Genomic DNA, 14258 nt, shown 5'->3' on the forward strand with positions numbered 1-14258 from the left:
ACAGTCAGAGTGTGTATCTGTTGGTGAAACCACACTACGGTTTACAGGGATTGAGAGAGTTTGATTACTTTCTTGTATGTGAATCAGTGCAGAACGGTCTATTTCCAATGGCTGCAAAGATATCAGTTATGTACCATGAAGAGTCAGAGTAGCAAAATTGGGTCAGATATCTTAATATTTTAAAGTGCTATTTTCTCTTATAGGCCTTAAATAGATATTTCTTCAACCTTCATAATATCCCTTTGAAGTGGGGAGAGCAACCGCTTTCTTCATTAACTGAATCAAAAAATTCAAGTTTAGGGAGATAAAAATAATAAGCGATATATCACAGAGCACGTGGGTTGCTAAATCTAACTCTGTTTTAATTTGAAGTTATTTATAAACTATCACCAGAAAAACCCTTAAAAATGCTCTCATGGGTTAGACCAGCAGCTCATTGAGTTACATGTTTGATTTCTGACCACAGCAGCCTTGAACACGCTACAGAGACACATTGTTGCCTTCCACGATGTCAGATGTTGATGTACTCCCCAGTCCCCTGGCTTCCACTGTTATTTAAGTGGGGCTAGTAGAGGAAAAGAAGTTGACACAATCTGACTCTTCTTGAAGGGCTTGATAGTTTGGGGCTCTGCTAGCCCCTCGAGGAACAAAATCCATTAATTTATAAACTAATGTGGAACGTAAGTCATTCGAGACAACTTCCTTTTATTGTCCTAAGATAATTTCTTTCAAACTTGGGTTTTCTTGCAATTTTATGAAAAGTTTTTGTTCACTCTCCCTCTAGTCTCTATTTTCAGCCTTTGAAAATGGACCTTCAGTCCATGTTTGACCAGTTTTATATTTTTTTAAATAAACATTATAAAAAACTTGCTCCCACTTAGAAGACCCTGGATCTATTCAATCACTTCCAATTCCTAGATCATAGTCCTAAACATATCTTTCGAGCACACGCTTTCTCCTATATTTTCAGACGTTGAAATGAGACCTTACTACTTCACTTGAACAAGTACCTTGTACACCCAGATGAGCAGAACAAGAGTCTTTTCCAGCGACGTTGCTTGCATAGCAGGTGTATTGCCCAGCATCGCCTTTGCCTACTTTGAGAACCGTCAGAGTGGCAGTATTTTCAACCAAAGTCATCTTGTAGTTGCCTCCAGGGCGAATCTCTCGGTTATCTTTGGCCCAAGTGATCTTGATTGGTGCAGTTCCAGTTATGTGACATTTAAAAGAACCACTTTCTCCAAGAGCAAGATCTACTGACTCAGGCTTTAGATCAAAGAAAGGAGGTACTTCATGTTCTGAAAAGAATGAAGACCAACATGGTGACTTCAGTTTTCATGCTCCCAGACGTGGAGCAGAAACTAAGTGGCACCAGACCTTTGGTGGCCCGGAGCAGTGAAACTGCTTTATGATGAAGAGGGTAATGTGATGAGCTACTCACCTAAGAGGATGAGCTTCGCACTGGATGAAGCTGTCCCAAGAGGATTGGAAGCCGAGCAACTGTACTGACCAACATGGCTCTGGTCAGTTTGCAAAATCTGAAGAGTTGCTACATTATGAACAAAAGATGTTTGCAAATTAGCATCATCTTTCAAAAGTACCCCTTCTTTGAACCAAGACACTTGAAGAGGTTCTGAGCCATTGATGCGACATTCAAATGCAACTGGGAAGCCAAGGGTCTCCTGAACATCCTTCAGTTTTCTTGCAAAGGAAGGTGGAAGTTTGCGCTCTGGAAGGGAGTCACAGACAATCCTTATTTACAAGAGAGAAAACACCCGCAGCATACTTCAACCCATTAACATTGGGATGTTTTTAAGAAAGTGGATCTGTCAACACACAGCAAGACTTGTTAGGAGAACCATCATCACCTTTGATAACGAGCACAGCTGAGGAAGCCACTGCCCCCACACTGTTTTCGGCCTTGCACGTGTATTCTCCTATGTCACTGGGATCCACTTTGTTGATTACTAAGGAGGCAACATTATTTCTGAATTGCATTTTATACGCAGGAGCCGATCGTAGCTTTGTGTGTTCTTTATACCAAGAAATTCTAATTTCTGGGGTTCCATCCACTTTACACTGTAAAGTTACAGGTTCTCCGATGGCTGCTTCCATGTGTTCCAGAGGCTCAATAAAATAAGGTGGTTCTGAGGTAGAAAGGATGGTAATCAATCAATCATACTAGCTAAAAGAGGATGTTTTAAAAGAAAGAAAAGAGAGCAATAAGAAGAGGTAACTGTCAACACACCTAAGACAGATACCAGCGCTTCACAAATATCTTGACCGGCCTCATTTTCTATGAGGCAACTGTATTGTGCATAATCCTCTATTGTGCTATCAAGAATTTCCAGGATCGTAGATTTTTCCGTCATGGTAATGCTGCAATTCCGAGATTGTGTAAGGGGGAACTCATTCTTCATCCAGCTCACCAAGATGGGAGGTGTGCCGGTAAACGTGGCCTCGAGAACGATGGGGTTTCCTGTCTCGACGCTGAAATCAACCAATCTTTTCACAAAGGTGGCTGGTTCTGTAAGGAGAAAACAGCAGGGCAGAAGTGGCATCTTCAAATAAAGAATCAGAAAAGAATGCTAAAGATACACGTTTTAGAGAAAAGAGCAAACCTTTCACAAAAAGATGCGTGGTACAGGAAGCACTGCCAGCGTCGTTAGTCACGAGGCAAGAATAGTCCCCGCTTTGCAATGGCTCCACCTCAAACAATTCCAGTTCTGTGACAAAATCTTCCAGAGAGATGCTGCATGACTCCCCTGACACCAGTTCCCTGCTGCCTTTAAACCATTTGACCTCGAAAGGCGGGGTGCCTCTAATGACACTGGTGAATGTGAGGCTCGTTCCAGGGAGAACTTCCAAAGAATCAGGGGTTTGTTCAAAAGATGGTGGTTCTAGATACCCCAGGAGTGGGGGAGATCAAGAGAAAAAAGAAATCCAATTGAACAATGCTTTTGCTCCTTGAAGAAAAGGGAATTAAGACTACACACGAAGACAAAATAAAGAAATCCCCTGTGAGGCAGGCACTAAGTCACGCAGCAGCCTGGTCCCTGCGCACTGACCTTGGACAGTCAGGACGGCCGAGCATTCGTCTGACCCAGCCACGTTGGCGGCCACGCACGTGTATGTGCCTGTGTCGGAGGGCTCCAAGAAGCTCAGATTCAAAGTACAGACGTTTTCCGAAAAGGTGGACTGGCATTTAGGCCCACTAACAATCTCATTTCCATCCTGAAACCAGCCCACGGAGATGGGCGTGGAGCCGGAGACTCTGCACTCCAAAACCACCGAGGCCCCCAGGATGGCGTTGGTGTCCTTCAACTTGCGGATGAAGGAAGGAGGCACAACTCGATCTACGTGGAGAAGGGTAGTTTTCCGTTGAAAGAGAAGCTTTATTTTCTACCCCAGGAAAAACGGTATATTCACAAAAACCTCATACTACTCACCCGAAACATGGACAGACACAGTGCAGTTACTTTTACCAACACTGTTTTTCACTTCAAAGCTATATAACCCCTTGTCACTCATTTCTGCACAAGGGATTTTAAGTGAAGCCACTTTGTTGACGAACGTGATGTGATGTTTGCTGTCTGCAGATAATTCTCTCCCATCTTTGAACCACTTGGCTGAAAGTTCTGGTGTCCCAGCCACTGCACACTCTAATGCAAAAGGATTTCCAGTAGTGACAGTCATGGGTTCTGGTTTCTCTATGATTCTGGCTGGTTCTGAAAGAAGAAGTATATTGCATTGAACACAAAGTCTTCTTTCAACTAAGAGTGTAATCAGTATATTATTGGCTAAGAGTAATATCTGCAGGCAATGATCATGGGTTAATCAACCTGATTTTTTTCTCAGGCTGTACTTTGTTACTAACCTAGAACAGTCAAGACTGCTGAACACTCTCTCATTCCGGCATCGTTTCTGATCTGGCACACGTATTTTCCAGAGTTAGATGCTTCTGGGCTCCCAAGTTGGAGTGTTGCAACGTTATCAATGAATGAAATCCTAGTGTTTTCACTCTCTCTGATGATGTCACCTTTATCTTTCAGCCAGACGACAGTAATGGGCTGGAAGCCTTCTACTACGGCCCGTAACTCAACGGCATCCCCAGCGAGGGTTGAGGTGTCACTTAGCTTCTTCACAAACCGTGGGGCTTCTAATGAAAGAAATTTGTGGTTAGAGAAAAAAGATGAGAATCACAGCCACATACATTATTGGTCAAGCAAGAAAAGATGAAAGCAAGAGATAAATATTTTTGTGCCCATGGATACAAACCTTTGAACGTGACAGTGCAAACACACGTGTCACTTCCCACCTCATTAGCAGCTTTGCAGTGATATTCTCCTACATCGGCAGCTTCCAGATTAAGGATGTGGAGACTTGTATCAAAATTTTTCGAAGTGATTTTAAATTTCTTGCTTCTCCGAACTTGCTTTCGATCTTTAACCCACACCACTTCAAATGGGGGGGTTCCCGAAATTTCACATTGGAAGATAACTTCAGAACCTTTAAGGGCTCCTACTGGAGAAGGCTTCTGGGTGAAAACAGGAGGTGCTACCAGAAGAAAAGAAGATAAGAGATGAGAGCATTTGCCTAATGAAAGGGAAAAAATATTTTAGAGTCTAAATCGTTGAGTGCCTGGTGCGACCATATGACAGTATACTAACATAAGAAATGACTGGTCATAAAAACTAGTTTAAGAATTGCAAGCAAATCCCCTTAACTAGCCTTTTTATTTTGGAGCTCAGAACATTGCTGAAAAAGAATCCAGATCAGAGGAGAAGGAAGAAAGAAAGCAGCTTAGCGTGTCTAACCTTTAATCGTCAGGGCTGTGCTGCAGCTGGCGTCCCCAACACTGTTATGGGCTTCACAGATATAGTCCCCACTGTCCTCTGTGCTGGCTTCATTGATGGTGAGCGATGCCACAGAATCCACGAATGACATGTTGTATTTCCAACTTTCATGAAGTTCACCATCATTTCGGAACCACAAAACTTTGATTTCCGGGGAACCGCTTATTTTACATTCCAGTTTGATGGATTCTCCCTGCTTTGCAACTTTTGAAGCTTCTAATTTCTTAACAAACTTTGGAGGTTCTAGTAAGTCAAAGGAAAAAAACAGCTTACGTCTGTAGCTGAAGAGTCCATAAGTACATTTTTAATCTGGTTTATTAGTAAGAATATATGTACTTTCTGAGAATTTTGTGGTAAAATATATTATCTTTTCTATTAAACTTCTAATATTTTTAATAGAGAATTTAATTGGCAAATTACTCTTTGTAGTTTGGATATGGAAACTAAAACATGTAAGTTAATGCATTATAGAGGTATTTGATCAAAATGGTAAGTCAGAATGCCATATAATAGGAAAGAGCGAAAAAAGAGAGAGTTGAAACAACATTTAACAAATTTCAATTAAACAACCCTTTGATAAGACTACTCTTAGAGATACACTAACTTAAAGAACAAAATAAAGAGAAAACAGAACTTCGATGAATGTTGCCTCCACCACTAACATACAAATTCCAACATGATCCAGTTACTTTATCACGAACATTTAAAAACTAAAGAAAGTTTTCGAAGAAAATTACACAACATGGGAAAGAACGATATTGGTAAATGCCATGTGGAGATACCTTTTACACTGAGTTGAGCTGAGCACATGTCTTTGCCAACATCGTTGGTTGCTTGGCAAGTATATTGACCAGAGTCTCCTTTGCCTACTTTAAGAATTCTCAAATGGGGAGTGTTTCCCACACATGTAATTGTGTAGTTTCCTCCAGGACGGATTTCCTTGTTATCTTTTGACCAAGTAATTCGCATTGGTTGAGCACCAGTAACATGACACTCAAAGTCAGCACTTTCCCCAGCAATAACATCTATAGATACAGGCTTGATGTCAAAGAAGGGAGATTTCTTAGGTTCTGAAAGATGAGAAGAAAAGGCAACGTGGGGTTTTTTTCTCTTTTTTATTGGCCGTTTCTACTTTGACAATGAATAAGAAGTCATGGTTTGCAAAGAGAGAGAGTAACATGGGAACAAACCTCTTGCTGTCAGTCTAGCACTGGAAGACGCTGTTCCAAGTGAATTAGAAGCTGAGCAGGAGTATTGGCCAGAGTGACTCAAGTCTGTTTGCAAAATTTTTAAAGTTGCCACATTATCTACAAATGATGTCTGTAGATTTTCATCATCTCGTAAAAGTACCCCATCTCTATACCAGCACACTTGGATGGGTGCGGAGCCATTCAATCGACAAGTGAGGGTAACTGGTAACCCAACAGTTTGTTCGATATCCTTTAATTGCCTTGCAAAGGAAGGTGGGAGCTGGCGCTCTGTCGGAAGACAAGTAATACTTGAGGCGTTAGTAGATGAAATAAAGATTTCCCCATAAAGATAAGAGTGAAGACAAGGAAAAAATAAACTTCTTAATTTCTAAAATAATATCATCACCTTGAATTCTGAAGACAGTCTTAGAAGAAGCAGTCCCTATACTGTTTTCTGCTTTGCATGTGTACTCTCCACTGTCACTGATGTTCACTTTATTAAAAACAAGCGTGGCCACATTGTTTGTAAAATAGGTCCTGTAGTCAGGAGTTGACCGTAACTTGGTATCACCTTTGTACCAAGACACTGTAACTTCTGGTGTCCCAGCAACTTGGCATTGTAAAGAAACCGAATCTCCAACTGATGCCTCCAGAGGCTTCAGTTCCGTAACAAAATAAGGTGGTTCTAAAGAAGAAAGATTCACAGTCAGCAACTGGAATTAAAGAAAACCACATAAACCGTGCCTCATGTTAGACAAATATCAATCATTTGAGAATAAGAAACACACCTAATGTAGATACCAGAGCTTCACAAACATCCCTTCCTGCCTCGTTTTCAATCTCGCAAGAATACTGTCCTGCATCTCCTTTTGTGCTATGCAGAATTTCCAGGATGCAGGTCTTCTCTGTTGTGACTATGTTGCATTTTTCAGATGGTGTAATGTTCACACCATCCTTTTTCCAGGTAACTGAAATGGGTAGTGTTCCAGTGTAGGTGCTCTCCAGAATGACGGACTTCCCTGGTTCTATAGAGTGACCACTTAATTTCTTCACAAATACAGCTGGTTCTGGGGAGTGACAAAGCACAGCAATTAAACACGGTGAAAACACAAACAAAGATGTCCCTTAAAAAGTAGGAAGCACAAATGTACTGGAGCAAACCTTTTACAAAGAGACGGGTAGTGCAGGATGTTTGGCCGGCATTGTTAGAAACCACACAGGTATAGTCCCCGCTCTGAGATATGTCGACATTAAATAATTCCAGTTCTGCCACGGTGTCTTCAAAATAGATGTTACATCTGTCTCCTTTCACCAGTTCTCTGGCACCTCTGAACCAGCCAACCTTGAACGGAGGTGTTCCTCTAATGACACTTGTGAAGGTGATGTTTTTGCCTGGTAGTACTTCCAAAGGTTCAGGTTCCTTCACAAAAGAGGGTGGTTCTACATAGACAAGGAGGACAATGATAAAATCCTGTAAGCTTCGAATTTAGTTGCAATTTTGAATCAAAAAGAAGAGCACTTTTGAATGTGTGTCAACCTGGATATGCAGCCAAAGAGGAACTCATAAGAAAGGGTGTGAGCGTCTAACACTGACCTTGTACAGCCAACACAGCACGGCATTCATCAGACCCAGCGACATTAGCAGCCACGCATGTGTAATTGCCCATGTCCGATGAGTCCAGAGAATTCAGCTGCAACGCGCAGACATTATCTGAAAACGTAGTTTGGTACTTTGCTCCACTGACAATCTTGGTTTTCTCATGAAACCAGGCAACAGAGATAGGCGATGATCCAGCTACTTTGCACTCCAAGATGCAAGACGTACCCAGCACCCCAACTGTATCTTTCAGTCTTCGTGTGAAAGAGGGAGGAACCATTCGGTCTGCATGAGGAGAGGCAAGAGACTCGTGGTTTGAAAGAATAGAAGACACTTGAGAGAAGAAAGCGTGTGAAAGGAATTTGCATAAGCGATGGGAAGAACATATCCGAACTAACCTGAAACATCAACCACAGCTGTGCAGCTGCTTTTTCCGACATTATTTTGAACCTGGAAAGTGTATGTGCCTGCATCTTGCTTTTCAATGGAGAGAATCTTTAAGGAAGAGATTTTGTTGTAGAAGCTAAATTTGTGTTTTTGGCTGCTGGTCAACAGCTTTCCATCCTTGTACCATTCGACTGAGAGTTCAGGAGTGCCAGCCACCTTACACTCCAGAGTGCACGTTTCTCCTGCAGTCACTGTCATCGAACCTGCCTTCTCTACAATGACCGCAGGCTCTGAAATAAAATGTGATAGCCATCTGTCAAAGCCTGTTACCTTTACCTTGTTTCTACTATCAAATTCATTAACACTGTTTCTTCCAATGATATGGATATCTTCGGGCTCTCTCTCTTTCTCTAGACCTTAAAATGTGATTCCATAATTACACACTGTCATGAAATTATACGAGTTATTATTAAGAAATATGTTGGTGCATTAGTTGCTTCCAAAACAATTCAATGTACAAATCAATGTCGATATATATTGATTTGCGCTTGACCCTCTCTACAACAAAGCCTACATGTTGTTATGAATTACTCAGTATTTCTGTTCTACTTTAAGGTGCTAAAGACAGGGTTTTGAAAGTTGTTATCCAGACAATGGCAAAATTAAAAATGAATATGCCCAAAGATGAAAGTGCAAGTCGTTCCTAGCAAACTTTGATCTTTGGAGTTCTTGTCAGCTTTAACAACTGTTACTTTGGGAAAAAATTTCCTTGTAGCATATGCTGGGCTCCCAATTTTTTCATGCTTCAACAAAAGATAGTCCTGATTACATCTCCTAACCCATCAAGAAAATAATAAAAGAGACGGCTCATTTTTGTTAGGCTCACAGACACAGAAAAGAGTGTTTGAAAGGTCCTTTCCCCTAAAGCTTTGAAATGGGTGATGATTGATATAGTTCTAAAAATTCAAAACAGGAGATTCTACCAGTATCTCTTAGCAAGTCATCTCAGCGTTTGGCACCTCCTTGTATCAAGGAACTATCACACCATATTGTACCAACCTAAAACAGTCAACGTGGCCATGTTCTCCCTCATTCCACCATCATTCTTGATTTGGCAGATATACTTCCCAGCATTAGCTGGTTCTGCTTTTGCAAACTGCAGAGTTGCAACATTTTCCACAAATGTTATTCTGATGTTTTCACTTTCTCTAATCACTTCTTCCTTTTCTTTAAGCCACTGGACAGAAATAGGCTGGGTGCCTTCTATGGATGCTTGTAACTCAGCGGGCTCACCAGCTAAAACCGTGAGGCTGTTCAGTTTGGAGACAAATCTTGGTGGTTCTGAAGAGGGAAAGATGGATGGAGATTGTTGGAAAGATTGTCGAGATAATGGAAGAGAGAAAACAAATAAGCATTTTGCACGTTCCTGCCATTTCTGCCATGAGCAGGAAATAATGCTTACCTTTTAATTTTACAGTACAAATGCAAGTATCACTTCCTACTTCATTCTGTGCTTTGCAGTGGTATTCACCAATATCTGAAGTGTTGACACTGAGAATGTGAATACTTGCATGGAAATTTTTGGATGTAATCTTGTATTTCTTGCTACTTCGGAGTTGTCGCTTATCTTTGTACCAAACCACCTCAAATGGTGGTGTTCCCAAAAGTTCACATTCAAGACTAACTTCAGCATTTTTAAGGGTTTCTACCACAGGAGGGAAGCTGCTAAAAACAGGTGGTTCTGTAAAAAACAAGAATTCCTCATGAATTGGGCTACTTAACTTCATAGAATATTTTTATTTCTTTGTTTTTAAATTGGAAGAATGAGTCAAGATACTATAATAGGTCTAGCACTATCACTTTAGTGTTGAGGAGTAACAGCTTCAGAGAAGCCATCAGCCTTTACAAAATCACTCTGCTTCACTGGCCGAGAACCTGGGCTAGACCTCAGGTGACCTTACTGAGCAGTTCAACATTCTGTCTACTCCACCTTACTACTTTTTCTGGGACTATAAAGATTGATGCACAAAACTGTAAAGCAAAACAAAACAATAACCAAACAAACCCCCAAACCCAAGTGTAAGAATCAATATGATTTGCGTGAGGTATGGAGTCCTGACTTCAGGAATGAAATTTTTTGTATACACATTACAGTTGGGACACTTGGAAGTTATCACAACATTTGTGCTCTAAGTCTTCCATGTCAACAAATGGTTTTTGTAATAATCGCCTTACAATATGACAAACTTGGACTTTGTGAAAAAAATTCTTGAAAATACTAGCACTATTTGCGACAAAGTATAGTGATATAATTTTAAAAAATAGGAACTGACTTTTGAGAGAGAAAAATATATATAATTGTCCTGTTGTAAATGTAAGGTTAAAATCTGTATTGCTTGAACCTTGTATATATGTGGTAAATATTCCTTGCTTTTAATGATAGATAACGATTAGAGTGAGGACGATGATATATTTATAAGTTGATTGAAGGCAAAAATTAATTTTAAAATGCCCACTTTGTTTTTTTGAGCATTTTGGAAACATCAAATTTGAACTTCTTGGCTAATATGTTGAGGTGAGTAGAATTACGGCATTGGAGTAACAAGAAAAATATCTCAGAATGATTGGCTACAGTAAGCAAATCTTAAGAAGAAAAAACATCTAAAAATGGAAATAATACTAGTTTGGGAAAATGTTCTATGATCTCAAATGGAAGCTAAAAATGACAGCAAAAGAATGAAGAGCTATGATAGCCTGGGGAGAAGAAGGTGGGTTTCAGGTAATGAGGAATAGAGGAAAGAGGTTTCTACCTTTTACTATAACCTTGGTACTGCAGCTTGTGCTACCAGCAGTGTTCTGAGCCTCACAAATGAAATCCCCACTGTCCTCAGTATCAAGACTATTCATCTGTATGACGGCCACTGAGTCAATGAAAGCCATTCTATATTTATCACTGGCTGGGAGTTCATGTTCATTTCTGTACCACACAACTCTGATGTCTGGGGATCCAGTTATCTTGCATTCAAGTCGTGCTGAGTCACCTGCTTTCACTATTTTGGTTGCTTCTAGTTTCTTTGCAAACCTTGGTGGTTCTAGAGAGTGAAGAAAAGAGGAGATTTATGAGGGAACAGAGCAGATATAAATAACAAAAGTTCAATTAGGTACTACATAGGAAAGAGAAAAACATGAACAATGCCTGGCAAATAGAGTATACTGTGTTAGAAAGAAGGGTACTTTCTTGACTGGGTACATACATTGTAAAAGATTACAGAAAGGACAGGAGCCACAGGTCAGACAGAAACATAAAACAATCAAACTTGCACACCTGTCACAAGCAACACTGTGGTACAAGAGTCGCTACCAACATCGTTGGTAACTTGGCAAGTATATTGTCCAGTCTTGGAAGCATCCACTGAATAGAGATTTAAAAAGGTAGTTGATCCTTCCAAGCCAATGAAATATTTAGGTCCAGAGGCAAGCTCCACATCATCCTTAAACCACTTTACTTTAAACGGTGGTGTTCCTTTTAGTATAGCTTTAAATTCCACTGTAGAATCAGGTATGGCTTGTTGTCGCTCAGGTTTCACTAGGAAACTTGGTGGTTCTATAGATTTTAAGGGAAATACATATAATTAAATTCCTTGTTGTTGGGTTATTTTGACAGTTTGATGGACATATAAAAAAACATTATTGAAAAGAGGTAATGACTGAATATTTCTAGAACTCAATATATATGTATCTAAAGAAACAAAATTATGAAGACTTTTAGTTTTAAAGGACGCCAGGAAAGAGTGCTATATTTGAAAAGCAATCGCAGAGAAGGGTCAGGAAGAGGTAAAGAAATTCTAACCTTTTACAGTTAAGATGCCACTGCATGCCTCGTCCCCTGCTACATTTGAGACTTTGCATGTGTAATTCGCAGTATCTTCTAATTCCAGATTACTAACGTCCAGCGACACAGTGTTTTCGTGACAGACGAGCCTGTATTTTGCACTTGTAGTTATTTCTTTTCCATCCTTAAACCACTGAGCACTAATAGGAAGTGAGCCAGAAACCTTGCACTCCATATGAATGGAAGAGCCTAGAACTTTATCCATTTTGCTTAATTTTTTGGTGAATGATGGAGGAATATTTTGATCTGTCCAATGCAAACAGCAAAACACATCCATTAATATGTTGCCATTTTTTTTTACCAAGGACAATAATATACATAAGGGAAGCTGACTGGGGCCAAGATACAAACCTAGCACTCTCAGGTAGGCGTCACAGCTACTGCTTCCAAAGTCATTTTCCACCTTGAAAGTATACGCCCCGCTGTCTTGCTTCATTACTGACTGAATCCTAAAACTGGCCACGTTATTTTCAAAACTCATTGAAAAATATCTACTGGGCACTATTTGTCTCCCATCTTTAAACCACTTCACTATGAGTTCTGGCGTTCCGGCCACAAGACACTCCAAGGTCACTGGGTCTTTTTCAGTGACATCAACAGACTTAGGTTTCTCTAGGATATGAGCGGGTTCTGTAGTAAGAATGAAAACGTGGATGAGTTGCATTAATAATTCCATGGAACCAAGGAACTGCTTGTGAAATTGTCTTCACAGAATAACTCTTGAAAGTTATTACACACCTTGTACTAAAAGGAAAGCATAACACCTCTCAACTCCTGACTCGTTCTTGGCTTGACACGTATACCTCCCACTGTGTCCATTATCCACAGATCTGATTTGAACTGTGGCCACATTGTTCACAAAGGAGATGTGAACATTATCATCTTCATCCAGAATCTGATCATCCTTGAGCCAGGTTATAAAAATGGGAGAAGAGCCCGCCACAGTGCTCTGAAAGGTGGCAGAACTTTTCAAAACAGTAGTGACGTTTTCTATCTTCTTAGTGAACGAGGGTGGCTCTGTGATTAAAGTAGACAGTGTGAAAAGAAGAGGTATATTTGAACTCCCACCCATCATACAAGGGTAAAGAGCATTACAGAATTTTTATCAGATAGCCTGCTCCTTGTGTGTCTAACTGACCTTTCAGAGAGACTCTAGCACTACAAGAACAGCTGCCGCCTTCGTTGGATACGATGCACTGGTATTCACCAGTGTCTGAGGGGTCACATTTGTTAATACTGAGATTAAACACTGACACTCTGTCAGTCAGCGTATACTTTTTGCTGCTTCGAATTTCCTTGTTATTCTTCAGCCAAGTGACCTCAAATGGAGATGTTCCCATAACTTCACACTCCAGCTCCACGTCACTACCTTTGACTACTTCCACGGGCATCAGCTCCCTGATAATGGTGGGAGGTTCTAAAGATTCAAAAGGAAGACAGAGAACAGCTTACTCAAAGGAAGACCCGAGGACTAGCCAGCAGCACAGCCAGAAAGGAGAGAAGATGCAGTAACGAACCTTTCACTTTTAACTCAATGCTGCAGCTTGCCGTGCCAGCATCGTTACGAGCTTCACAGACATAAGTCCCACTATTTTCTACCCTGGCACCAGAAATTTGGAAAGTGGCTAAACCGTCAGTGAAGGAAATGCCATGTTTCTCTATGGCTGTTATTTCATTCCCGTCCAGATACCAAGAAACTCTGATTTCAGGAGTGCCTGTTATTTGGCATTCAAATGTCGTGGATTGTCCGGTCCTCAGCACTAGGACTGGGCTGGGCTTCTTAATGAAGTGAGGAGGTTCTAAAGATGGGGGAAAACATGTGATATTGAAAATTTTTTAAACCAAAGGCCAATGAGAATCGTTTTCTTAAGCCTCTTCCCTCCCTCCAAGAAAATCTAGGCAAGCAAGACAATGAGACAATGTGGAGACCAGACCTTTTACAAAGAGAGTGGCTTTACTGGTTGCTGTGCCAACATCGTTGCTCAGTTGGCAAATGTAGGTCCCCACATCAGCAGCTTTGGCTGAAAAGATCTCTAGAATGGTGGAGGTGTCATCCTTCCAAACTGAGCGAGCTGCTCCCGAGTGCAACTCTTTGTTATCTTTAAACCATTTTATTGTCATGGGTGCAGTGCCACCCACGAGCGCCTTTAATTGAACCCTTGTATTGGGATTGACATCTTGTGACTGTGGCTTTTCCAGGAAGTAAGGGGGTTCTGGGGTGAAAGAAAAAGAAGCAAAAGGGGAAAGGAATGGTTTATTTTAGAATGATCAGTCAAGGTAAGAATTAAGAAATGAGAGAGCAATAAGTTCTTGAGAGGCGGGGATAAAAATTGCCA

The 14258-nt window shown here is 40.8% G+C and overlaps 1 protein-coding gene across 1 annotated transcript in view; it reads right to left on the reverse strand.

The window, feature by feature from the left end:
• TTN (titin) overlaps positions 1-14258 on the reverse strand; it is a 285964-nt gene that overhangs the window by 189112 nt on the left and 82594 nt on the right. The window contains exons 60-86 of the mRNA XM_082466160.1: positions 13857-14135; positions 13440-13721; positions 13061-13339; positions 12661-12939; positions 12274-12552; positions 11881-12168; positions 11356-11634; positions 10841-11122; positions 9493-9771; positions 9090-9371; positions 8042-8320; positions 7641-7928; positions 7208-7486; positions 6835-7113; positions 6453-6731; positions 6047-6334; positions 5639-5926; positions 4818-5099; positions 4279-4557; positions 3878-4159; positions 3450-3728; positions 3069-3356; positions 2622-2900; positions 2249-2527; positions 1869-2147; positions 1442-1729; positions 1011-1298 (exon numbers count right to left, since the gene is read on the reverse strand). Of these exons, the coding sequence (XP_082322286.1) occupies positions 1011-1298; positions 1442-1729; positions 1869-2147; positions 2249-2527; positions 2622-2900; positions 3069-3356; positions 3450-3728; positions 3878-4159; positions 4279-4557; positions 4818-5099; positions 5639-5926; positions 6047-6334; positions 6453-6731; positions 6835-7113; positions 7208-7486; positions 7641-7928; positions 8042-8320; positions 9090-9371; positions 9493-9771; positions 10841-11122; positions 11356-11634; positions 11881-12168; positions 12274-12552; positions 12661-12939; positions 13061-13339; positions 13440-13721; positions 13857-14135 (7611 nt within the window). The remainder of the gene's footprint in view (positions 1-1010; positions 1299-1441; positions 1730-1868; positions 2148-2248; positions 2528-2621; positions 2901-3068; positions 3357-3449; positions 3729-3877; positions 4160-4278; positions 4558-4817; positions 5100-5638; positions 5927-6046; positions 6335-6452; positions 6732-6834; positions 7114-7207; positions 7487-7640; positions 7929-8041; positions 8321-9089; positions 9372-9492; positions 9772-10840; positions 11123-11355; positions 11635-11880; positions 12169-12273; positions 12553-12660; positions 12940-13060; positions 13340-13439; positions 13722-13856; positions 14136-14258) is intronic.

The sequence above is a fragment of the Balaenoptera physalus genome, assembly GCF_965194825.1.
Source record: "Balaenoptera physalus genome assembly, chromosome: 6".
Lineage (NCBI taxonomy): Eukaryota > Metazoa > Chordata > Mammalia > Artiodactyla > Balaenopteridae > Balaenoptera > Balaenoptera physalus.